Source organism: Pezoporus wallicus, unplaced genomic scaffold, assembly GCF_028554395.1.
Source record: "Pezoporus wallicus isolate ANWC-B61680 ecotype Strahan unplaced genomic scaffold, APGP_CSIRO_Pwel_v1 contig_6464, whole genome shotgun sequence".
NCBI classification, from domain to species: domain Eukaryota; kingdom Metazoa; phylum Chordata; class Aves; order Psittaciformes; family Psittacidae; genus Pezoporus; species Pezoporus wallicus.
The window spans coordinates 2,037,573-2,062,547 of record NW_026642130.1 but is presented as its reverse complement, the minus strand read 5'-3'; the positions used below and the strand labels follow the sequence as shown (position 1 = coordinate 2,062,547).

The 24,975-nt window shown below is 47.0% G+C and overlaps 2 protein-coding genes across 3 annotated transcripts; one reads left to right on the top strand and one right to left on the bottom strand.

Annotated features, from left to right (window-relative positions):
- Positions 1–765: 765 nt before the first annotated feature.
- LOC130609103 (cygnin) lies at positions 766–2,979 on the top strand. 2 transcript variants are annotated; one of them, XM_057427749.1, is made up of 3 exons: positions 766–887; positions 1,562–1,649; positions 2,746–2,979. In XM_057427749.1, the coding sequence occupies exons 2-3, from the start codon at positions 1,592–1,594 to the stop codon at positions 2,877–2,879; spliced, it is 192 nt and encodes a 63-aa protein (XP_057283732.1). In that variant the 5' UTR covers positions 766–887; positions 1,562–1,591; the 3' UTR covers positions 2,880–2,979. The 2 variants fall into 2 exon arrangements, with proteins under 2 accessions (XP_057283732.1, XP_057283731.1); XM_057427748.1 differs by having other exon boundaries at positions 796–1,649.
- Positions 2,980–10,404: 7,425 nt separating this feature from the next.
- On the bottom strand, positions 10,405–11,334 carry LOC130609104 (small basic protein 1-like). The gene is made up of 2 exons (XM_057427750.1): positions 11,097–11,334; positions 10,405–10,645 (listed from the first exon to the last, which is right to left on the bottom strand). Exons 1-2 carry the CDS (start codon positions 11,152–11,154, stop codon positions 10,515–10,517), a joined length of 189 nt encoding a protein of 62 aa, XP_057283733.1. The 5' UTR covers positions 11,155–11,334; the 3' UTR covers positions 10,405–10,514.
- Positions 11,335–24,975: the final 13,641 nt, after the last annotated feature.

Below are 24,975 nucleotides of genomic sequence, written 5' to 3'. Positions count from 1 at the left end.
TGGAGATGGATCCATATCATTGTGCTGAATGCCCCTCATTTAATTTTATGGCTTCCATGGAAGTATACAATAATAGAAGGTGGAGGAGAGCTCTGGAGGTCATCTGGTCCAGCCAGCTGTTCAGAGCAGGGCAAACTTCATAGATTGACTGCCTTTCTTGCATTTGGAACACCTTTACAATTTCTTCCTCCACAGTATCCATGGCAATGAATTGCACCATCTTGTATGCAGTATGAAAGAATAATTTCTTTGTTCAATGCATCATACTTTTGTATGTCATCTCATAGTTCTGTCTTCATCAGGACATTTACAGTTTTGATATCGCTGTCACTTATCTCCACACACTCATCTCCACCAACAGTGGAACAGTCCCAGCATAATTACTATCTCATTGTCTGAAAATAGGACCCCAGCTTTCACCATCCTTGCTACCATCCTTTGTACCTCTTCTTGCCCTGCTTATGTGTGTGGAGACAGGGACACCAGCAGCATGTGCAGTACACAGCATGAAGTACCCTCAAAACTGCTACAGCGACCCACTGATTTTGTCAGTGCCCATTCTAGCAAATCCTAATACTCAGTTTTCCTTCCCAACTGCTTCTGTACAGAGAGGTGATTTTTTGTCTGAAGTGCTCTTTGGGAGCACCTCTTTCCTGGAAGGTGAAAGTAAGCTTGCCATCACTGGGTCTTATTTGCCGTCTGCTTATGCAGCCACTCAGTGCTGAGATCCTTTTGCCTTGCAGATTCAGTGCAGTCAGGTTTCATTTCACTGAATAACCTTCTGTCAGTACCAGAGCTCCCCAGGCAGCAGGGATCAGCCTATCTCCAACCCAGAAATTAAGCACTCTTGAGACCCCAGGTCTGTCTGGAGAGTTTATGAAGAAGAGGTGATGATCAAAGTGTCTGCAAGTGGTTGGCTCATCCAGGCTCCTGGGAAAAGGCTCTCAGCTCCCCAGTGGCATGAGAGGGGATGACAGAACAGGCCACATTGAACATGGTGTTTGATAAATTTATCAGAGAGATTTTTCAGTCATGGTTCCCAAAAGGGTGATGCGTGGACTCCAGGTCCATCCCAAGCCAAGGCTGCTCACACCAGGGCCCCTCTCAGCTTGTCCAGCCCCTCATGGAGACAGGCCTAAGCAACAAAGGAAGAGTTTATCGGTGCGCTGTGTCCATGGCTCAGCTCTATTGCATGCAGTTGCATCCCTGCCAAAGATTGAGAAAGGCCTGAAGCCGTTTGATATTGATCTTGTTTCCTAAGAGGTCCCTCTGCCCCAGCACATCTGTTCTATCTACTCATGGTTCGCTCCTGTCACACTCAATGGTTTTCATTTGAATTGGGTATTGATACCAGACGTGGGGAGAGCAGAATTTTGCCAACATACCCAGGTGCAGGGTGGAGGGGCTGGGGGGTGTGCAGTGAACCATGAGAGGTCCCTTGTGCAACAGGACCTCCCCCAGCACCATCCTCTGCTCAGAAGCACACTATAAATGTGAGGATCCCCAGCCTTGCCACTCAGCAGAGTCCAGCTCAGGCTCTCTCCAACCCTCCTCTCTCCAGCCTCGCTGAGATCCTGCATCAACTCCAGCCATGAAGTTCCTCTGCCTTGTCTTCGCTGTCTTCCTGCTGGTCTCCCTGGCTGTCCCAGGTAAGGGGGTGAATTGCATTGGAAGGTGAGATGGACAAGGGTGGGAGAACCAGAGTGATGGGGGTCAGAGTGGGACACATTCAATAGGCAGCTTCAAGAAACCTGGTCTTTGTTGCCTTTAAAGGCTGTGATTTTATTGCCTGTATAAATGTGTCTAGACCTTTCTGTATGCAGATGGGTGCTGGCCTCCTGCAAATGTGCAGATGACTTGGTTACTCACAGGTTATCTTACATTGGGCTCTATGCTTATGTGCAGAAAATGAATCTTTAAAGAAAAAAAATAACTTTAAAATACTGTCAGAGGTACATTTAGGATGTTTTAGAAGTTTTTTACACCTCTAGGTCAAGGTGAGCTGAGCCCTAGTGAAGTGATTTTAGCCATGGAGCATCAAGTGAGAACCAGGTGTTTTATAGACATGTCTCTTGGATGTTTCAGTCCAGTTCCTAGTAATTTTAAAGTGCAGAGCTGACAAATAGCCCTCCACTTCTGGTTCTCACCTCCCTCTTCAATGGACAAAAGGGAGATTTGGGACTCAGAATGGTCCCCAGTCCAATATCCATTCACACTGGGCATCATTTCTCAGCAACAGTTTCTTACCTGGTGCCTCGTGTTTGACACTTGCGCCTCTTTCAACACGTGCAGGTCAGATTTCTGGTTCCACAGGAACTGCCATCTGAGACACCCTCCATACATTTTGGATCACCAATTCAGTTTTTTGAAACTATTTTGGTGTTGGTTTTGCTGCTTTGCTCTAATCCTGTCTCTGAAAGAGAGGTGCAAGACATCTGTGCAGCCTTGCATAGATGAGCATCCCTATGAACTTTGGTTTGGGGCTGTCTCTCAGGAGAGGAATGAATGCACTCTCCTTGGGAGCATCTCTTTCCCAAACAACATATGTGTTATCAACCAGCCCCTAGTCACCAGCTGCAGGGAGAGGGACGCACCAGGAGTTTCTCAGACTTGTGCTCTTTGAGGTCCTTTCCTGCTTTGGGGTTGGGCTTGTGCCACACCTATACCCAAAGGTGACAGGAGGGCAAGATAGTGACACAGAAGCACTTCTGACTCAACCACTCTCCTTCTGTCTCCCCCTTGCAGGCTATGGGCAGATCAGGAAGTACTGCCCCAAGGTGGGCTACTGCTCCAGCAAGTGCTCCAAGGTGGACGTGTGGTCCTTCTCCTCTGACTGCAAGTACTACTGCTGCCTCCCACCCAGCTGGAAGGCGAAATAGGAGCTGCAAAGGAAGCCCCTGGGGAAGAGGAGGCACGGCGGTGGCTTTGGGAGCAGCTTCTCACCTGTCCAACACAATTGTCACCCCCTCCTCTCTATAAATAAAAAGAGAAAAAAAGGAGATGGCACTTCTGTGTGTGGTGTGGTTACTGGTGTGCCGTGATCCCATAGAAAGCTTTAGCACAGATTCTGCAAGCACAGCCCAAGAGGCCCATTAGCACCACATTTCATTATTCTTTTTGCACAGAATCCATCAGAAAGGTGCTAAACAGATAGAGTTCTTCTCTGGTTCTCAGAGTGGATTCTGTCAATGGTGGTTGAAAAAGGTCTGGTTGGAAAAACACCCCTGAGCCTCATAGCAAAACCTAAGGGTCTCATATGTGGGAAGAAGCCTGGTTTAGAGCTGGGTCTCAAGAAACCGGTATCCATCTGAGATCCAGGCAAGACACTTGTTACCATGTCTGGGTAATGAGCAGGAAGGGATGGCTGCAGTGCTTACATGTTCCCTTCAGAATCTTCCAAAGGTCTTCTCTAGAAAAATCTCTGGGAGAACATAATTCCTGTCCCGTAGTTGCCAAATACTTCTCTGTTGAGACCACCTACAACAGCATCTCTTGGAGTCATTTACAGGTGCCTATGAATACAGCAGCCATAGCTGGGCCTGTAAAGGGGCTATCTGCAGCAGCCTTTTCTGCTGTGATGATTATGTGCATCCTCATCTGTCTTGGCCACAGGTCCTGCCAGGAGCCTGCTCCACAGCGGGCTTCCTACAGGGTCACAGTTTCCTTTGGACATGCTCCTGCTCCTGCTTGGGGTCCTCCAGGGGCTGCAGGGGGATATCTGCTCCACTATGGACCTCCATGGGCTGCCATGGCACAGCTGCCTCACCGTGGGCTGCACCATGGGCTGCAGGGGCATCTCTGTTCCAGGACTTGAAACAGCTTCTCCCCTCCTTCCTCACTGACCTTGGTGTCTGCAGGGCTGCAGCTCTCACGTATTCTCACTCCTCTCTTCAGCTGCTGTTGCACAGCATGTTTTTCCCCCCTTTTTAAACACATTATCCCAGAGGCCCTAGCACTGATGTGCTCAGCCTTGGGCGGCAGTGGCTCTGTCCTGGAGCCGACTGCATTGGTTCTGTTGGTCATGGGGGAAGCTTCTGCCAACTTCTCATAGAAGCCACCCTTGTAGCACCCCCCACTACCAAAATATCACTACACAAACCCAGTACAACCTTGCATATAGATAATGTGGTGATTGTCATTCGAGTGATGTCCTGTTTCATGTTCCTATGTCCTAGCTGTGGTCTTGTGAGTGCTGGTAATGATAGGGTCTACTGAAATCTTGTAGCATCTGAAGTGTCCCTGGATTGTGGGGAGAAAGACCCACAGGGTTGGAGAAACTCAAGAATTATAAGGGAACACAGTGCAACAAAGCAGGGAATAGTAAAAGTGAAAAAATGTAGATAGAGAGATCCAAAAGGGAGCACTGAAAGACCACTCAATAATGACCCGCAGTAGCAGAAGGCATTCAAGGAGCTACCTGCAAGCATGATAAACCCACACTGGCCTGCGGCAAGCTTCCATCTCCTTCTCTTCCAGTAAACACATAGCCAGCCTGAATAAAGCAAATACCATTAATGGTTAACTCTCTGGACCTTGGGTGCAGAATGAATAAATGGGAAGGTGAAGAGAAGCACGTAACCAAAATCTCTGCAGCAGATTAGAAGAGAGGCTGCAAGCTGCCTGCTTTGTTTTTCCTAGAAAAGGAACAATTTGGTGAAGGGAACACATCTCTGAGAGCATCAGCTCTGACCTCCTGGTGAATGTCGGTGTTGTCAAAATACCTTCTCACCAGCTCTGGAGAAATGTAGTTCTCTGTGTTGGACAATGAGGCCACTGTTAATAATGTCTTTTAGGGTGTTCTGTATGCCAGTGGTCTAGGGCTTGATTCGGTGTTAAGTGAGCCCAAGTATTTTACAAGACGCCTGTGTGTGTTGGTACACTGAAGTCATTGTGGAAATGCTCACTCTTTCAGCAGAGGATCCTTCCTCAGTCATCATCTGAATTTCCCTTCTCATACATTTACCTTGACCAGTGAATTTAATAAGTAAATTTACTTTAGAAGAGTGGAAAAAAAGTGAGAGACCTTAAGACTTGGGGTTCACAAGGATGCAGACAAATCTGGAAAAGAAACCATATTTTTCAGTGAGAAAGCAGAGGCACCCTCATATTTATAGACTGCAACAGAACATGTGCAGGAGCGGAATAATGAAGTGAACATGAATTGCTCATGTTTTTCACCTAAAATCATGTCACTTTAATGCGGTGGTGTCACTTATTCACCCCTCTCATGTGATACTTTCATGGCACTCCACATCTTGAAAGACAGGTATTGGGGGAAAAAACCTCTTTGTCTTTCATATATCTTTCAGCTAGAGTAACTTGAGGAATTATGGCAAGTACCAATCAAAATGGCACCATAAATTGCAGATCCAAAAGAAAGGGTGCTTTTCTGAGGCCCTCTTATAGAAGCTGCAGGTGATAATAGATGGGATCCTGGTTGTAAGAATTCTTTTTTTCCCACTGCTTTCCTCTATATCTTATTTTGAGTGAAATATGACTTCCACAGAAGCATTTTAAAGGAAACAAGCTGCATAGAGCAGCAAAACCCCACTTTCCACACAAATCTGGAGTTACCATATTGTCTGGTGCTATAGATTTTAAAGATGTCTCTTCTTGTAGTGACAGTCAGTACATCTGCCCTGGAAGAAAGAGGAATGCCAGGCATAATAAAAAGTCTGGTCCAATGATTCGTGTTAATATGCCCATCTGCTTCTCTGTCACTCTTACCTACCTATAATCACAGACAGCAATCGGGGCAGAGCCTTTGCTGGCTTTTCTTGCATCAGGACATGGACCTTTCTGCTTGAATAAAACTTATATAAATAGCAAAGCAGTGACCCATCAGGGCTTTTTCTGGTTGATGCTTCCCTTATATAAGGGAGGCTGAAGGAGCACCAGATCTGAGGTTTCACTCTTGGAATGGGACACAGAAGTCTCAGTGCTTCTGCCTCTTCCCTCTTCTTGCACGGGACATTAGCTATCATTAAAATGAGATAAACACTTTCTCCCTGAAATGGGATAATCATTAAAGAGCAAATAAAGGGTCCCAAAATGAGTGCCTGGAATTCCCAAACAAATGTAATGATGCTGTTCCCAGCTCTCTCTTCCTCTCCAAATTGCATCCGCAGTCTGTACTGGGCAATGAAATAGCTAACAGAGAGCCATTCATCTGGCATATAAAATTAGTTTGATTTTTCCTATGTGCATCACCCTACATGGATCTGCACTGAATTCCATCAGCCAGTTTACAAGCCAGCCATGAAAACACAGAGGTCCTTCCATAGCCATCACATTTATTACCCTGAGCAATACAGCTCCAGCAAAAATCTTACCATCTTTCCATTCAGCCCCACTTCCAGACCTGTTTATGATCAAATTTGCCACTCTAGTCCCAACAATGACCTCCCTCAGTGCTCCTCATGATCTTCTGCAGCTTGGCCCCATAATGCTGGTCCCTGCTCCCTGCATCCCAATCTCTTTAGTCCTTAAATCCACTGTCTCCTTCAGAGGGAGTATTACTAGGTTTTTAAGACAGAATTTTCCTGGTTTTCTTCTATGTTATTAATTATTACTGATATGTTCCTGGCTTGTAAATCCTGTAGGACCTTTTAAGTTTGAGTTTGGTGTGTTTGTTTGTTTTTTTTTTTTGGGGGGGGGGCTCTTTTTCAGAACATTAGCATCTCCCCATCTTTGCACTATAAATTTTTGTTAAGCAATATATCACATGCTGCCATCAGGAGGAAACCTATGTAATCCTTAAATTACCTTAGGAGCTTTTTTTGGGGGAAAGATCTGGGTGCTGGTGATTTGTTGTTGCTTATTCCCTCTTTTCCACCTCCTTTATATTTAAGACAAATCCTTCAATGAGTCCCCTCAAAGGAAAGTTCAGTATGAAATCCCCCTTCTTTCTTTTAAGGTGAACACAGCTGCCAATATCTCATTTAGCAGCCATGGAGTGGCCTTAGCTCTTATTAGCTCTACAGCTCTGACCATTTCCTACCCTACGTGCTCCTCATCAGGCTTCCCCTTCCTAATGTGTGTGAAAATAGAAAAACTTCTTTTAAGAGGTTTCTTTGCCTTTTGCAAGTTCTTTCTGCAGTTCTCTGCTGAGTCTCCTTATTGTGGTTCACACTTTGTCAGGCACAGTTGATCATCTTTTCTATTTTTCATGTTTGGACACAGTTTTAGCTGCTTCATTCTAACAACCACCCTCATCCCACTGTTCTGCTATGACCTTTTCCTTTTGCTCCTTCTCAGGGCTTTTTTTAATAGGTGTCATACATTTTCCCTGAGTCTCCAATATACTGGCCTTAAATAGCTCCCACAGTGCTTGCAAAAAATCTGTTTGCAAGGGTTTAACTCTTTTTAGCTGTCCCTTTTGTCTTCTTTTTAACAATTTCCCCATTTTTATGTAGCCTCCTTACTGAAATTAAGCACAGAAGTAGTGGCCTTTTCATCCCTTGTTGGATGGAGTGTAAGTACCGTATGATCTGTGCTGCAGAGTAGCTCCCTCCGGGTAAAACTCTGAACCAAGCACAGTATGCTGTTCAGAACTGATTGCTGTTTGTCTGTTATTTAGCATACCAAAGGCAGTGCTGAGAAATCACTTGTTAGTCTTTGTCTCCTACCGCTGGGTCAGTAAGCTTGTAGCTGGTGTTTTCTCCCTGTAAACATATGAAAACACTGTAATTCAGTAATTACCAGTACTGGCTTGGTAAGGTATAAATATTCAGCTATTTCTCCTGAAAAAGATGCATTCCAGGACATAAATCTGCTTCTTGGCATAGCTAGGATCTGTAATATGAACAGATTTAAGTTAGAGAGAGATCATATTTTTAGCACACATGCCATGTCTTTGAGAGCTTCTCTACTATAGGCAGTGCTGGGTTCCTCTGCAGAATCCCAGGCCCAATCTTTTGCTGATAGAAGAGGTGGGATCTGAAGATGAAGGTGAAGATGAATCCTCCCTCCTTGCATTACACCCATGTCAAATTTCAGTTTGAAGTCCCCAAAACAGGACCCATAGAAACACAGAGTGATTTAGGTTGGAAAAGACCTTTAGGTCATTTAGTCCAACTGTTACCCTCAGCACTGCTAAGCCCACCACTAAAACATGTCCCCGAGCGCCACATTTACTTGTCTTTTAAATACCTCCAGAGATGGTGACTCCAGCACTGCCCTGGGCAGCCTCTTCCAATGCTTGACAACCCTTTCATTGAAGAAGTTTTTCCTAACATCCAATCTAAACCTGCCCTGGCACAGCTTGAGGCTGCTTCCTCTTGTCCTATTACTTGTTACTTGGGAAAAGAGGCTGACACCCACCTCTCTACAACCTCCTTTCAGGCAGTTGTAAAGCATGATAAGGTCTCCCCTCAGCCTCCTTTTCTCCAGGGTAAACAAGCCCCCATGTCCTCCCTCCTGTTTAGTGCAGTTGGAGGGTCCCTGTACTCCTCAAGAAGCTGCCACAAGGCACCCCGGGAGGTTATAGAGCTGCAGACAACGGGCAGTAACAGGGAACAGTCTTTCTCCTAACAAAGGATGTTCAATATAAACTACTGGTGCTAGAAGCTTTCATTAGCTGCAGAAACATTTTGAAGTCTGGAGATGCAGCAGAGCAAGAGACACCACTTCAAAACCCAGTTTGCAGTTCCTTCGCTTTCACCTGGCTTTTCACTCCCCTCACATCATTCTTATCTTTTTTGGGGGGGGAAATAGGAAAGAAACAGGGAAAGTTGTTGTTGTTCAGTGTTTCCATTTGAAATTTTTATTATTTACCAAACTTTCAACCTCGTGTGTGCATGTGAAGTTTTCTTACCAATGCATGGTTATTTTAGGTGAGTTTTCCTTCTTTCATACCCTATTGTATAGGGTCAGGTGAAGCTTGAAGTCTGTGGCTCTTGATGGACCATCCTGTCCCAAGTGTGACATTTACCTGCTACCTACCACTGCCTGTTCTCAGCCTCTGTAGACTAGATGTTAACCCCCTCAAACCCAGTGTCTCACACGATGCACCTCTTTCAAAAACAGACTCATTCCTCTTAACAACACAAGTATCATAAGAAATCCCACATCTTTATCAGGACTCCTGTATCCCTGGACAGTCTTTACACTCATGAAGTTTTTAAAGTTGTCAGATTACACATTTATCCTATGTCCTATGGATAAAATAAAGGAGCATAAAGCTGCTCGCTAGGTTATAGCTGTTTGCCCAAAACTACCTGGTGCACAGTCACTTGGACCGCAGTGTTTGGTAGCGAGCCCCTTGTGGCACGTTCTGCTGCACATACCGACACAAAGGGTGGATTCACCTCTCTGGTTGGCAGCAAAGACATGCCTTCAGGCACCGTGTATTCAGACTCCCGTTGCAATCAGAGGCGTTTTGAACAAGCAGGAATTAGCCTTAGGAAGAAATTACTTTCCCCCCAGCTCTGTACTGGCTGTAGTGCCAAAATCTCTGCTGACCGCAGAGGATGCTGCAGAAGAGAGGAGACACAGACCTTGTCTCTGCAGAAATTAAGCAGTCTTTCTGTAAGAGAGAGCGGTCTGTATCTCCTCTCCTTTTTTGCAGCATCCTTCAGTCGAGTACCAATGCAGCCTTTTCCTGGGTTTGGAAGGACCCAGGACTGAAAACTTACTCTGTTTCCTGGAGGGTTGCAGAGAAACAGGGCTGTTTTCTCTCCCATGAGCCAGTCAGGGAGTTGACCCTTTTTGACATGTCACCCTCCAATATTGCTCCTGATGCTTGTCTGGCTGCCCTTTGCTCTGAGCCATCCAACACCACACTGCTCCATGTTCCCCTGTAGAAAGCCTGGAGTGAATGGTTTACCATAGGGAAGTGGACACTGAAGAAGTCATCTTGTCTGTTCTTCCATTATCAGTGAGTCCCACTGGAATAATCTGGTCACCGGCTATGTTGAAATGTCACTTGCTTTGTGCAGATGTGTCCAGAACAGCCATGGGACCACAAAAGCTGAGTGGCTGCACTGGGATGAGGATGCTTTATAGGCACCCCAAGAATGGGATTTTGGGAGTGCAAGGGGAATGTGGTGGCGCCAGCCTCTACCCCCTCCAATAGGAATGAGGTCCCCAGTGCAGAGGCTGGATGGAGCTGATGGAGATTTGGGGGTTGTTGTGTCCCCTAAAACTAAACTGGGATGCAACTTGTGGAGAAAGAAGACACACTATTAGGCAGTTGGCCCTCCCCCAGGCATTGTCACCACCCTGCTTTGAAGCAATGGGATAATGGGAAAATCCTAAATCCTTTTCCAGTGTGTCACTTTGGTGTCATGGTTCTGGGACTGTCAAAGGTGTGTACTGATCACAGTTCAGAGAGGTCTGGCTGCAGAACCTCTCCTGGCACTCTGTTACCCAGGAAGTGAATGAACCACACAGCACACAGAAATCACATCTGCACATCTTTACTTCAAAGCAGTGAACACAGTGTTGGTCACACCATGAATACAGCGCTGGGAGCTCCACTGCTGCTCTTCCTCCATGGCTGGGCACTTTCACAATCACTTTCCCTTTTTGGGTGGGGGGATGCAGCAGTACATCTTCCCACAGGACTGGCTGAAAGTCCACTCATCCCTCTTGGCACACATGTGGGAACAGTACCCAGCACAGCTGCCCTTGGGCTGCCCGTACCCTGTGATGGGAAGGAGAGAGAAATGGATTGAAAGAGAAGGCGTCAGATATTGTAGGAGGGCAGATCCCCAGAAGTTATCTCCTTGCTGGCTCCAGGGCAGTAAGGATGCACAGGGTGCCTTTGGGTTTAGACCAGCATAGAAACAACCGATGCTTTGTGTCCCCGTTGAGCTGGACTCCTAAAAGTCCTCCCTCTAAACATGTCAGCACTGCAGCTTGCTGGCAAGATGAGCAGTACAGACAGACTTTTGCAGTGTGGCATTCATCTCATCCCAGAATGGTTGTGAGAGGTTGGGTAACTCATCAGCCAGAGCCAGGGGTGGGTAGCTGATCTGCACTGCAAACCTGGGTGAGATGAACCACCTCCACCACCCCAATGGAGAAAGGCTGGAAAGGGGACAAGCACCCATTCTCCAGCCTCACCTTCTTCACCCCCATGCATTGCATCTTACCTGGAGTGGCCAAGGAGAAAAGCAGGAGCACAGCAAAGACCACGCACAGCACCTTCATATCTGGAGGCTGGCAGAGATCTCAGCGCACTGGGGGCAAAGTGGGTCTGAGATGGCGCAGTGGGGAACCTCGGAGGTCCTGGGTTTTATAGAGGGCTTCCTGCATGAGCAGCACAGCAGGAGGAGAAGCTTGAGCAAACCCATCTCCTAGGAGGTGTTGCTTGCCGGCTGGTGTGTGCAATGTCACCCCGACCCACTGGTCCTGCTCACAAAGGCACCTGGCAGCCAGGTCCATGCTTCAGTGGCTTCTCCTCGCTGCTCACAGAGGGACAACTCCCAGATCCGGCTGCCAGGACTCCACCACCAGCACACATGGAGCCGCAGGGCACAGCTCTGCTTGACCCAGTGCCAGCTGAGGCTGCCCACAGCAGAGCTGCTGCCCAGGGATGAAGAAATTCAGTCTGGGAACCTTCCTGATAAGTCCTGGACACTGTCTGCCAGGCACAGACACAATGGACAATACCGGGAACAAATCCATCATGGGAATAGTTTTCAGGGTGCATCCATCCCTGACCGGTGGCAGTGAGGTTCCTCAAGGGTCTCCCCCAAATGTGGTGCTCTGCAACATTTTCACAGAATCACGGAATGGTTTGGGTTGGAAGGGGCCTTAAAGCTCACTCAGTTCCAACCCCCTGCCACAGGCAGGGACACCTTCCACTAGAGCAGGTTGCTCCAAGCCCCATCCACCCTGGCCTTGAGCACTGCCAGGGATGGGGCAGCCACAGCTTCTCTGGGCACCCTGTGCCAGGGCATCACCACTCTCATAGTAAAATAGTGCTTTGTTCTATCTGGTCTGAATCTATCCTCTTTTATTTTAAAACTATTACCCTTTTTCAATCCCTGCAGGTCCTACTAAAAAGTCTGTCCTCATCTTTCTTCTAAGCCCTGTTTAAGCACTGGAATCTTCTCTAAAGTCTCCCCAGAGCTTTCTCTTCTCCAGGCTGAACAAGCCCAGCTCTCTCAGCCTGTCTCCATAGCAGAGCTGCTCCAGCCCTTGGAGCATATTTGTGACCTCCTCTGGACTCACTCCAAGAGCTCCACATCCTTTTTACATTGCTGCCCCAGAGCTGGACTCAGGACTGCAGGGGGGCTCTCACCAGAGTGGAGCAGAGGGGGAGAATCCCCCCCCTCGACCTGCTGCTCATGCTGCTGGTGATGCAGCCCAGGACACAGGGTGCTTTTCATCCACCAGCAGCACCAGGTCCTTATCCTCAGGGCTGCTCTCAATCCTTTCATGCCCCAGCCTGTATTGACACTGGGGGTTGCTAATCAGGTGCAGGATCTTGCTCTCAGCCTGACTGTGATCACATTGATTTGGCTCGAGACATATTTGGGTATTTTGCCTGAAATCATTCAGAAAGGACTATGATGCTAATTGAAAGGGTTGTAGGCAAATATGTAAATGAAGCTCAGGTAATGAATTGCCATGAGACATCTGATCAGAAATCTGTTGTGAGTCCAGTGCTATCCTGCTAATCATTTTCATGGCTGTTTAGGGAGTGTGCTTACTAAATTCACAGATAAGAAGTTGAAAGGGGCTGCAAAGAGGACAGGGTTAGTGTTCTAGTGGATCATTTCATGCTAGGGAGACAGTAAAAGAAATTAAGTAATAGGTGAAGCTACTTTGCCTATCCAGACAAGAATACTTAGCTGCAGAACACAGAACAAGGAGTTTCTGGTTTTACGGCAGTTCAGCAGGGAAAATTAGGGTTGCAGTAGATCATAGGTAGGTACAAATGAGCAACGTCATGGTGTTGGGAAACAAGCACCAATTGTACTACAAGCATAAACGAAAACTAAGTTCGTAAAATACAAGACATACCCACTGCACTGCACACCCTTTGGAACATGCACCCATCCAGTTCTGTACACTGTGCTTCGATAAAGCAGTGAAAGGGATGAAAAGAGCTCAGAAAATGACAGGGGTCAGAAGACGAAAAATAGAAAGACTCAAAAAAGAGGAAAAACCCACAAAAGTATGAGAAGGAAGCAGCCTGACCAGCAGGTAGAGGGAGGGGATTCTACCCCTCTACTCCACTCTCATAAGCCCCCCCACCCTTGCAGTCTTGCATCCAGCTCTGGGCCCCCAGCATAAGAAGGACATGGAGCTGTTGGAGCAAGTCCAGAGGAGACCCTGAAGATGCTCTAAGGGCTGGAGCATCTCTGCTATGGAGACAGGCTGAGAGAGCTGGGCTTGTTCAGCCTGGAGAAGAGAAGGCTCCTTAATGGGAGACCTTAGAGCAGCTTCCAGTGCCTAAAGAGACCAACAAGAAAGCTGGAGAGGGGCTTTTGACAAGGGCCTGTAGGGACAGGACAAGGGGGAATGGCTTTAACCTGACAGAGGGGAGATTGAGATGAGATCTTAGGCAGAAGTTCTTCTCTGTGAGGCTGGTGAGGCCCTGACACAGGTTGCCCAGAGAAGCTGTGGCTGCCCCATCCCTGGCAGTGTTCAAGGCCAGGTTGGACGGGGCTTGGAGCAGCCTGCTCTAGTGGAAGGTGTCCCTGCCCATGGCAGGGGTTGGAACTGGATGAGCTTTAAGGTCCCTTCCAACCCAAAATGTTCTATGATTCTATGAAAATGTGATCAGCAAGAAAAGACTGAAGCAAGTGGAATAATGATGGTCAGGAAAGAGAAGACAGAAATCATCATAGTCCTGAAATCCATATAAGGTAATGCACTGGAAGGGCATGTTCTACTCTTGGTGGCCAGAATAGGAATTCCATGACTCCAGTCACAGCAAGATGTCTTCACCTGAAGTATGGGAAAACCTTTGTAATGGGAGGTCTGTACGGCAGAAAAGTCGAGTAGGGTGAGTGTGAAAACCCATCACCACAGGTCTGAAAGAAAGATTGGATAAAAAGGACAGTTAAAAACACTGGTGATGAAGCAGAGGGGGTGCACAGCCCCTCACCTGTACTTTTATCCAGTTTCTATATTCAAGCAAGATCACAGAGAGGAGCATAAGTCTGAGCCAGGTTGGAGTGGAGAGCAGGGTTGGGCAGAAGCAAGTGCCTGGAAAGGAGTCCAAGAGCATGTGTTTACACTCAGGAAAAGTCCCTCCGTCCCTCCAGTGACATAAAGTCTGGTGACTTTCTCAGGAAGGTTTCATAAATCTATTTTAATTTGTACCTGGTCATTAGTTTATAAATTGCTTTTTCAATACATTTGTCCTTTTTATACACTTTGATTTCTTGAAATTCTTGCACGAGTTCCATGTTTCAGCTGTGCTCAGTGTGAAAGAGGACTTTTGTGGTTACTTTTTCAGTAAATGTATTATTTACCATTGCATCCCACCTATTTCTTAGGTTATGAAAATTGAAGGGCCATAGTTCATGTCTTCCTGAGGCCTCTATAATTTGTATGGCTTTGTGAAACACCTCAGGTAAGCGTTTTATCCCTTAGCTGGCAAGCACCACTATATTTAATTTTATGACAATGAGTCCCCAGCTCTGCCATCTTTCTTTTAACCTCTTCTTGCCTACTGTAGGCCATTAGGGATGGGGAGATAGGCATTGCACACACCGCAGTGTGATACCCCACAGTCTGATTTCTTACTGTACAATTGTCCATGTTTTGGTTCTTACCTGCTCTTTTCAGAGCATTCTCTTCAAGGATTCCCAGACCTTTTCCTAATGTTTTAGGTGATTCAGACCCATCATTTGTACAGAGATTATCTATTATTTCCCAATTCACAACCTTAAACTAACTGACACTGATTTGGTGTTTGAGGTTTTGCGGCCCTGCTACTCAGTGTTGTAAGATCCATCTGCTGCCCTTTGTGGATCTAGGCTTCATGGTATTCAGTAATTTTGCAGCAGCAGCAGCAGCAGCTTCTGCCCCATCACCAGTCCCCTCTCTTTTTTCCTGGCTGTTTATTAAGCCATTAAGCAGCCCAGTGAACTGGGGTTGGAAAAGCTCCTTTGCTCATGTTTGAAGCCCCAGGTCTGTATGGAAGGTTTATGAGGAAGAGGTCATGATCAAAGTGTCTGCAAGTGGCCTGCTCACCCAGGCTCCTGGGAGCTGTCAGCCCCAGTGCTCCTGCCCACCACCCATCAGAGGGGCTAGAGGAGACAACAAAAGAGAGTACATTGAATATGATGTTTGCTAAAGTTATCAGAGAGATGTTGCAGACATGGTTCCCTTCACAAGCCGAGATGGGAACATGGGGTCCTTTCCAAGCCAACAGCCCCACATGGTGACCAGTCTGGACAATGGAGGGAGAGTTATCAGTGTATCATGGCCACAACTCGGCCCCATTCCATGCCTTTACATCCCTGCCAGAGGTTGAGAAAGGCCTAAACCCTGTGATACTCATCTTGTTCTCCCCTCATCATTATACCCGCAGATCTCCATGAGGTCCCTCTGACCCATCAGCACAGTCCTAACTCTGCTATTGACAGCCCCTATTCATTTGTGCTCTCATCAAAGCCAGCATGCTGATATGCTATCTGATATTGGGTAACCAGGTCTGGGGGACAGAGATGGCTGCCTTCACACTTGGGCACACATGGGCAATTCTGGTACTCATGCCATCACTATATGTCCAGCACGACTTGGATGGATTCCCATGTCTCCCCAGCATCCTCTGCTCTGCAGGGAGATGCTCTATAAAATCCAGCAGCCTCAGCCTCCCTGCACATCACCTCCTCCCTTCAAGCTCTCTCCAACCCTCCTCTCTCCAGCCTCGCTTAGATCCCAGATCAACTCCAGCCATGAAGTTCCTCTACCTTGTCTTCGCTGTCTTCCTGCTGGTCTCCCTGGCCACTCCAGGTAAGATGACAAAGAGGGTGAGATGAACTTTATACTAGCTCTATACTACTTTTAAAGTAACTTTAGCTCTTGAAAATATAGTCATTGCTATCTAAGGTGACTGCTATAACGTGGCTGGGTACTTTAATGGCTTCTTTCAAAGGATGATGAAATAAAGACTACCTTAGAGAGATTTGTGTATGAATAACTGAGGTTAAAACTTCATCATCCAGTTTGGGAGTGAGCCCCAGGCCAGACAAAAGGCTGGATGTGTCTGCTTCTCTTGGGGACTTCAGGGAGTTTCATAGTACCAGAGGGACTCTTCTATGCAAATCAATTTCTCTGTCAATGCTTAATCCTGGGTACATTTGATTTACTGATGTAATATAGATATTACTGCTAATACTTGTTTCTGAGACTGCAAGGCTGCTGTGGGGCCAGTTTCAAGACCCTTGCATCATCCTTTCAGCCATTTCTGAGTAAGAGAGCAGTTTTTAAAAGCATGAGTACAGAGACCTGAGTGCACAGATAAGATTTGAAAAATGCTTGATGCTGCTTTTGCTGTTTTGCTTTGAGAACACTGATCCTGTCTCTGAAAGACAGAGCAGGCATCTGCAGTCTTGCAGAGATGAGCATTTTTATGAACTTTGGTCTTGGGCTGTCTCTCAGGATGGGAATGAATGCACTCTCCTCAGGAGCATCTCTTTCCAGAACCACACCTGTGTTATCAGCTGGTCCTTTAGTCACCAACTGTGGGGAGAGGGGTGCACCAGGGGTATCTCAGGCTTGTGCCCTTCAAGGTCCTTTCCTGTTTTTGGGGCTGAGCATGGGCACAAATGCAGATGTATGGGAGAATAGATCAGGACCTTCCCACAAGCAGGGTCTCATCCTTGTGACCACTTGTGCCACACTTATACCCAAAGGTGACAGGAGGGCAAGATAGTGACACAGAGGCACTTCTGACTCAACCACTCTCCCTCTGTCTCCCCCTTGCAGGCTATGGGCAGATCAGGAAGTACTGCCCCAAGGTGGGCTACTGCTCCAGCAAGTGCTCCAAGGTGGACGTGTGGTCCTTCTCCTCTGACTGCAAGTACTACTGCTGCCTCCCACCCGGCTGGAAGGTGAAATAGGAGCTGCAAAGGAAGCCCCTGGGGAAGAGGAGGCACGGCGGTGGCTTTGGGAGCAGCTTCTCACCTGTCCAACACAATTGTCACCCCCTCCTCTCTATAAATAAAAAGAGAAAAAAAGGAGATGGCACTTCTGTGTGTGGTGTGGTTACTGGTGTGCCGTGATCCCATAGAAAACTTTAACACAAGTACTCCAAGCACAGCCCAAAAACTCATCCGCACTTAAAAACATCTGCTGACAACAAGCTGCAGAGGTGCTGGGGGTCTTTGGGGCAGGAATTTGGGAAGAAGGTGTCTTTTTCCCTCTTGCCTTCTCTATTGCCCTGAACACAACCCTCTGGAGACAGGGGAGAATCTCCCATTTCCCTACTGCTTTTTCAGGCTACAGGTTTTATGGGGATGTCTTGAAAAATGTGGGCATTTCAGCAATGTCTCCTTTAAGAGTAAAACAGGCCTCTTCCCATGAAAATCTCAGCAAACACCCAGAGTTGGGGAACAGAGATGCAAATAGGCACTCACAGGCCTCATGCAACGGATTTTATTGAATAGGTCTCCATGGGCAGTGCAGACATCCAGAACAAAAGGAGCCACCCACATGAGAAATCAGAATAAAGGTGTATTTACCTCTGAATTAAACCTGCTCAGAGTGGATAGACTTGGAGCCAGTGCTTCTGCAATTTTTGCTCTCCAGGGCAGATAGCCCCAGCATGCTCACAGGCAGTTCTGGAGGGAAAGGTACAATCCAGTGCCAACATCGTTCACTCTCAAACATTCACTCATTGCCAGGGAGCACAGCCTACAGTGTGTTCCGCTGGACTTCAGTCTCGGGCCGGAGGTGCTGTGGTATTTCTTTGCTTCTGCACAAGGGAGAAGGAAGTGGGGGAAGAAACTCATCAATCACAATCTGATATAAATGTAAATGCTAGGACTTCTTACCAGCTTGTGGTGAAGGAGGCTTTAGGTGGGCAATAGGGGCATAAGCTGCTCACTACTCTTCTTTGGTCACCTCTGCACTTAGTGCTTTGCTATATTCTATTCATTTATGTTTACGAAGTCCAACACTCAGAGGCTAAGAATGAGTTGCTATTTATACTGTCTGCAGAAAGTAGCTTCCAAATCTATCGGACATAGTTGATGTAGGAGAGCATGAGAAACTTGGGGCATTTCAGGGGTGCTGTCTGTGTTTAGGCAACTGAGTTGAGCCCCACGTTCTTAGCTTAGACTCACCTTAAGGCAGTCAGAGCTTTTTTTGCAGGAAAGATAACAACTTGCATGTCCATTGCAGCCCTCTCAGGTCTCTGTTTTAGAAGGGAAGAAGAAGGGGTCTCAGAGTTGTTTCTGTAACACTGTCCACCACAACAATTCCTACAAGTCAACTCCATGTCTCCTGACCAGGCACTGATGATCCCAATTGTCTGTTGACAGCCAGACTGGGAGGAGCCCAGCTCCCAAGGGAGAGGTGCCTGCACACTTGAGGTGAGGCCACATGAGATGCCTTCAAAGAGTCCGTGACAAACAGGCACAGAATGGACGTCTCATTGTCAGATGGCCACTGGGTTGGAGTGACATAATACCCTGCTAAGCAGCAAACAATGTGTCCTTGAACAACAGCGAAGTCATGCTCCTCCTTAACACTGTCCTCTCTGTCAAGAAATGTCTATAAATATCAGGGTCTCCAGCCTTTCTCTTAGCAACTGCTGCAAGATCTCTCTGAAAAGCTGCATCCCAGACCTGCTGTGATCCATCCATCCTGGTGGATATCCAGTCATGAAGATTATTTATGTTGTGTTTGCTGTTTTTCTAATGGCTTTGATGGCTACCCCAGGTAAGGTGGCAAATTATGTGGGGCAGAAATGAGAGATAATAGTGAACCATAAAGGAATTCAGGTTAAAAAAAGAATTTCCCTAGGAAAGTGTGGATGGTGAGTCTTGTGTGGAGATTTTGATTGGGTTCAGCTCATGAAACTTTTGGAGTGGAATTCAGCTCTGGAATCGCACCAGCCTAGATTTAGAGCCCTCCCTTATAAGGGGGTCTCCATGTGAACTGAATCCCATCACAGTCATTGGATAGAGTCAAACAAATTCAGTTCGTCTCAAGCAAAATACCCAGGGTGTGACTCTACTGATAAATTCAGCAGTGCCAGGACTGAGGCTCTATTTGGCATTCAAACTAAGTCTTCCACACCATTTAATTGACAGCACTGTCACTGGCTCAGTTTTGCTCTTGGCCAAATCACATGAGCTCAAGCCACTCTTAAGACAAGTGTTGACAGTGGCCAGGCTCCATTCCCAAGTATCAGTGTGGATGTGGACATGTTTTAAGGTGAGATTTTACTGTGTGGTGATGAGATTTCTGTGCTGTTGACCATGATGAAATAGTCAATGCAGATTTTTTCCTGCTTTCTTTTTTATCTTCTACAGGCAAAAGCCAGCCAAAAAAGAGCTGCAGGGCGTATTGTTCCAGGACATGTGCTAAAGAAGAGAAAGAGGAGCACACTGAAGACTGCAGAAGGATGCACTGTTGCCTGACACACAGGAAGAAGAAGTAGAGCAAAGATTTTCGGGGATGAGAGGAAGAGGGAAACAGTGATGTTTGTGTTAGTTTCTTCTTGTTTGATGGGAATGGATCTTGCTTCTCTCATTAAAAAATACCAGTTATCACCCTGAAATGTGCTGTGTGGTCTATTGACTTCCAAAAAATTGTGTGCCGAGGTTCAGGAAAGCTCTGGTAAGTCTTGCCAGATAGGTTCATGTTTATGGAGATGACGTGGTCAAATGCAGATACTGCACTTTCTGATACCAGCCTCATCACAATAGGGGTCATAAGTGAGTTTATGAGTAATCTGTTCATTGTGCCTTTGTGTGATTCAAATCCTGCAGACAGGGTGGGGTGGTATCAGAGAGAAATCTACTATGTGCCCATCACTGTCCCCCTGAGGTCTATTCCACACTCAGACTGAGATGATCTGTCACACACACACAGTATCACAGTATGCTAGAGATTGGAAGGGACCTCGAAAGATCATCTAGTCCAATCCCCCTGCCGGAGCAGGAACACCTAGATAATGTTACACAGGGATGTGTCCAGGCGGGTTTTGAATGTCTCCAGGGAAGGAGACTCCACAACCTCCCTGGGCAGCCTGTTCCAGTGTTCCGTCACCCTCACTGAGAAGAAGTTTCTTCTCAAGTTTAAGTGGAACCTCTTGTGTTCCAGTTTGTATCCATTACCCCTTGTCCTATCATTGTTTGCCACTGAGTAGAGCCTGGCTCCATCCTCGTGACACTCCCCCCTTATATATTTATAGACACTTATAAGGTCACCCCTCAGTCTCCTCTTCTCTAAACTATAGAGACCCAGCTCCCTCAGTCTTTCCTCATAAGGGAGATGCTCCACTCCCTTAATCACTAAGGCTTTGCATGTTCTCTAGATCTATCACTAAACATGCCCACATTGATAGCTCTGAGGTGTGGCTTCTAAGCTAACGCTTACTCACTGGCCAAGTTGTGATACCATCCATCAGACCCCAGAAGGTCCCACAAAACCACTAAGTGTTATACTTGGAGTGGGTTAGCCAGCACTGGCTGAAAGCTGTGATCACCATTGTGTGTTCACATTGCCAACACCATCTTTGCCTTGTAGGACCAGAGACCTCTATATAGCTTTCCATTACCTCTTTTTCTGGTCCAGAAAATCTGAACTAGCAGCCTAGACATAATCCAGTGAAGGTGGTGTTTTCAGTTGCCAAAGCCCCTTTGGATTTCTTTAGATGTCTCCAACATGTGAGTAACCTTCCAGGCAACTGGGATGTCCTATCCCCAGCCCTCACCCTGCTGCACTGCCAATACATTAGGAACCAATTCTCTAAAGCATTTGTATCCCATGATGTTGATGTTTCCTCCCATTCTTCCCCCACTGTTTGTCCATAGGGACCTCAGAAGGCAGCAAATTCCTGCTAAAGCCTTCGGTTTGGACTGTAGTAATGCCTTGGTCCTGGAGTCAGTAATACATGAGCAAAGCTCTCACTGATGTAAATGGTGTAAGATCAACACTAAAATGAGAGGGGGAATACAGTAATGACAGCTGCTTGGTGAGCAGCCCTGTGCTGTGCTGCAGAGGTATTCTGTAAGCACAGCCTCCTTGGGACTCAGTAGCTGGAGAATTAAGCAGAAGAGAGATGCAATCTGTCACGTCTCACATAACAGATTGGACCTAGCTAGGGCTGGTATAGCCTAAAAATGGTGCTGTGGCTTCTGAATATGCAAATTGCCACCAGCAATTAAGTATTGTCCCCAGATGAACTTAGTTTTTTCCCTTCAGCAGTCTTGTGCTCATTAACCCCCGTTTTCTCCAAAACTGGGTAACTCTCTGAGTTCGCATGATGGGGTAAATAGCCCATGGCATCCATGCTGGATCACAAGGAGACTCTTCCCAAGGAAGCAGCATGAGGAATTTGCCCTTCAACCACTTATTCTTGGCCAAGGCAGCATCTCTTAGCATCACTGGGTCCACTTGAAGGAGAAAAATCTGCTGAATGTGAAAGTGATCTGTGACCGACTGGTGAAGTCAGAAATGCAGCCACTGACAGCAGCAAAGAACCTGACCTTGTATGGAGTAGAGCCTAGAAAATACAAGGAATAGTCAGGGAAATACATCCTAAGCCCCAGAAATTGTCCATTTGGATGCCATTTTGGAAGGTCTCAGCATGGGTTAGGCATGTGTTACCGAGATGCTAAATAATAGTTCTGAGGCACTTGCCTTCCTGACACTCATTTGTATCTCACCCTGCTGAAGAAATCCAACCAGGAATGTGCAGGGAACACAACGTGCCTCCCACAAGGCACATCTGTGGCTGTTTCCACACAAGCTAGGCATCCTGTGCAATGTCTTGCAGCTTCTTTTTCCTGTGTCAAAGCACATTCCCTGTGAATTATCCAGCCGTACTGCTGTGGGACAGTGCTGGATGAATCAGACAGTCCTCCACATGGACTCTTTGCTTCCCCTTTTTGTCCTGTGCTTTTATTTAAACAAGAATTTAAAATGCCTGGATATGAAAGAAACATTTCTTTCTTGAACAAAATTCTTTCTTGAACAAAATTCTTTCTTGAACTAATTCTTCTTTTTTTTTGACAAAAAGAAAAGGCAAAAGATCAATTCCTTTTTGGATCAAAGTCAATTTCTTTCAATTCTTGGGGCTTGCCAAGGAACCAGAAAATCTACTGCGTGCCCCTCTCTGGTTCGGAGAACAGGGCCATGCACCAGTGCTGCAGTGGGAAGCAGAGCACACAAACTAGATGAGAAGGAACTATCTAGGGCTTTTCTCATCATTCTCTTGGAAGACAAAGCATAAAGCATCCCAAATCAGATTCATGAACTGCTGACCCTGGCTCCCATTCATCATGGTGATTTTCTCTCCTTTTCTAGTAATGCCACTTAGAAATCCCTGCTGCAGGGCATTGTGGATGCTGAGATTTCACTTTGGTTCAAAGGGAAACGAAGTGGGTTTCCTGAAGAGGAATTCACTGTTGCCTTCTGTCAATGCTTGAGACCACTTTTTCCTTTCGCTCCCATCAATGTCCTTAGCTGTAGACTCTGGTGTTATCTCCTGCGAGCCTCAGGGGAGTTATCCCTAGTACAGGGAAAAAAGGGCTCCCCTGTCTCTCCTTGAGAGGAAGGAAATCAAAATCACGGTCTTACTCAGTTTTGTTGTACAGCAAAGGGAAAAGATTTGAAATCTCAAACCAAAAATGAATCTAACTTGGCGGCAGGTATTAGTGATTCATTTCCCTCCTCACCTGAGATGGGCCAGTTCACTTTGCTGTTTGGAAATATCTAAGGATGCTCATAAAGGCAATTTCCAGCATACCCAGTGCTGCTGCAAAGCACCGCGACAGGATTCCCCGCACGCCCTGACCACCAGACCTGCCAAATGCTACAGCTGACCATAGTCAGTGCTTCTTTCTAGAGTTTTCATTATTAGCATCACTGCAGCTACTGCTTTTATCGCTGTGAGAGCTCTTTGAAAGGATCCCCATCTCTGTGCCCTTGTTACATCAGATGCTGGGCAGTCAGGGAGCTGAAGACAGCAGATGTCACTAAGAGCTGAAGACTTCATCATCAAAGCCAGCTTAGCAGAAAGCCAATTACTTTACCACTGAAAGTTTTGCTTATCTCCGAAAGTTTATGTCCACAGCTGCTTATTTGCAGGAGAGAAACACTGGTTTCTCAGCAGGGACACCTCCTGTCTGGCAGGGATGCTGCAAGGCCAGGTGGGGACAACAGCAAAGTTGCCCACTGGTGAGGGAAATGGATGGTGAAAGGATGGGGGATTACTCACTCACCAGTCATGGGCAGGTAATGCCAGCTGGCCTCAGGGACAGAAAATAGGTTCTAGCACTGTTTAATTGACTGGAAGAGGTGCCTCCAGTGTGTCCAAGGCCACAGGAACAGAGCCAGAAATAAGCTGCATGACTTATTTCTCTCGGACTGGTAGACTCAGAGAAACAGAGGTGGGGGCAATAGAGCTGAGGATGTTGTTTTGTATTTGTGTCTGTAGATTTCCATAGGTTGCAAATATAGCACGGGGGAAGGGTGACCTGATAAAAGGGTGCTTGGAAAAGAATGGATTTTACATTTGTGTTCCCATCTTCAACTTCCAAAGACAAAGCCTGGAGAACAGAGATGCGTGAGATGGGTACATGGAGGGCACCTTGTTTCTACACCTGAGGAGCTCCTGCAATGAAACCTGAGGCAGAGGAAAGCTCTGGGATGGGAGGTGGGGAGGGTGGTGAGGCCCTGGCACAGGTTGCAAAGAGAAGCTGTGGCTGCCCCCTCCCTGGCAGTGTTCAAGAGCAGGTTGGATGGGGCTTGGAGCAACTTGGTCTAGTGGAAAGTGTTCCTGCCCGTGGCAGAGGGGTTGGAATTGGATGAGCTTTAAGGTCCCTTCTGACCCAAACTATTCAGTGTTCTATGATGATACACTGGTCTGTTGTGGGTGGGTGCTCAGTAGCACAGTGTGCTCTGCCACACAATGAAGTTACTGTGTGGTGACTATCTTATTGTGTCCTTCTGCAAAGGACAGTTTGGGAATAGAGACCACAGAGAGCTGAGAAGCCAGTGTATTCCTGGCTCCTACATCATTTTATCCCTTGAACTCCCAATCCAACCACCCTTCTCAAAGGAGCTGCTTTGGGCACCATGGATGGAGAGGAAATGCTGCTGGATCTGCCAGCAGGAAGGTAACCTGGCTCATGTACAACTAAGAGGAAATCCAGATCCCTCTTCCAGGAGGAGGCAGGTGTGATCACTTTTCCAGGCGGGAATCAGCACCAGCAGAATACCAACAGCAATGCTAGAGACATGGCTTTTAGCAGCTCTGCAGCTTTTCAGCTCCGTGTCCCACCGGCTGTGCCAGCGGTAATGTCAGTAACCAAGGTGAGGCATGTGTCATGGTCAGGGTGCAGCCAGCTGGAGAGGAAGAAGGCTTGGGGAAGGCTGCCATCTTTTGGATAACTACAAAATAACGGCACCTGCTTTGGAAATGCTGCTCTCGGACGTCAGCCCAAGCGTTTTTCTTTGGGGAAGAGGTGCATCCGCACGCAACTGAAGTTATTCCTGCCTTGCGCTTGCCTCACACAGACCAACGCAGCCCTTTATTTAGGGCAAACCAGGATCAGATGTGGAACTGATCTGGCAGATTTTCTGTCTGGCCTTTGTGCCCTTCAGAAGCAGCTGCATCTGTGAGTATGGAGCTGCACATCTGGAGAGCAATATTCAAGCCACCTTCCACCTGGCTGGCTCAGGTCCTGCAGGCAACATTGAGGATGCTGGTGGGAGAGGTGCAGCTAGGGTTGGTACATTATGTTTGAGGCTCCCTCTACCTGTCCCTGCTGCTGTAGGCGATTTCAGGGGCTCCTTTTACCTTTGCACAGAAATCCCTCTGGCATT

Excerpts from the sequence above, each read along its gene's own strand:
- LOC130609104 (XM_057427750.1), bottom strand. The coding sequence starts at position 11,154 with ATGAAGGTGCTGTGCGTGGTCTTTGCTGTGCTCCTGCTTTTCTCCTTG. Across the intron at positions 10,646-11,096 it reads TTTCTCCTTGGCCACTCCAG|GGTACGGGCAGCCCAAGGGC; the intron begins GTAAGATGCAAT and ends TTCCCATCACAG.
- LOC130609103 (XM_057427749.1), top strand. The coding sequence starts at position 1,592 with ATGAAGTTCCTCTGCCTTGTCTTCGCTGTCTTCCTGCTGGTCTCCCTG. Across the intron at positions 1,650-2,745 it reads GGTCTCCCTGGCTGTCCCAG|GCTATGGGCAGATCAGGAAG; the intron begins GTAAGGGGGTGA and ends TCCCCCTTGCAG.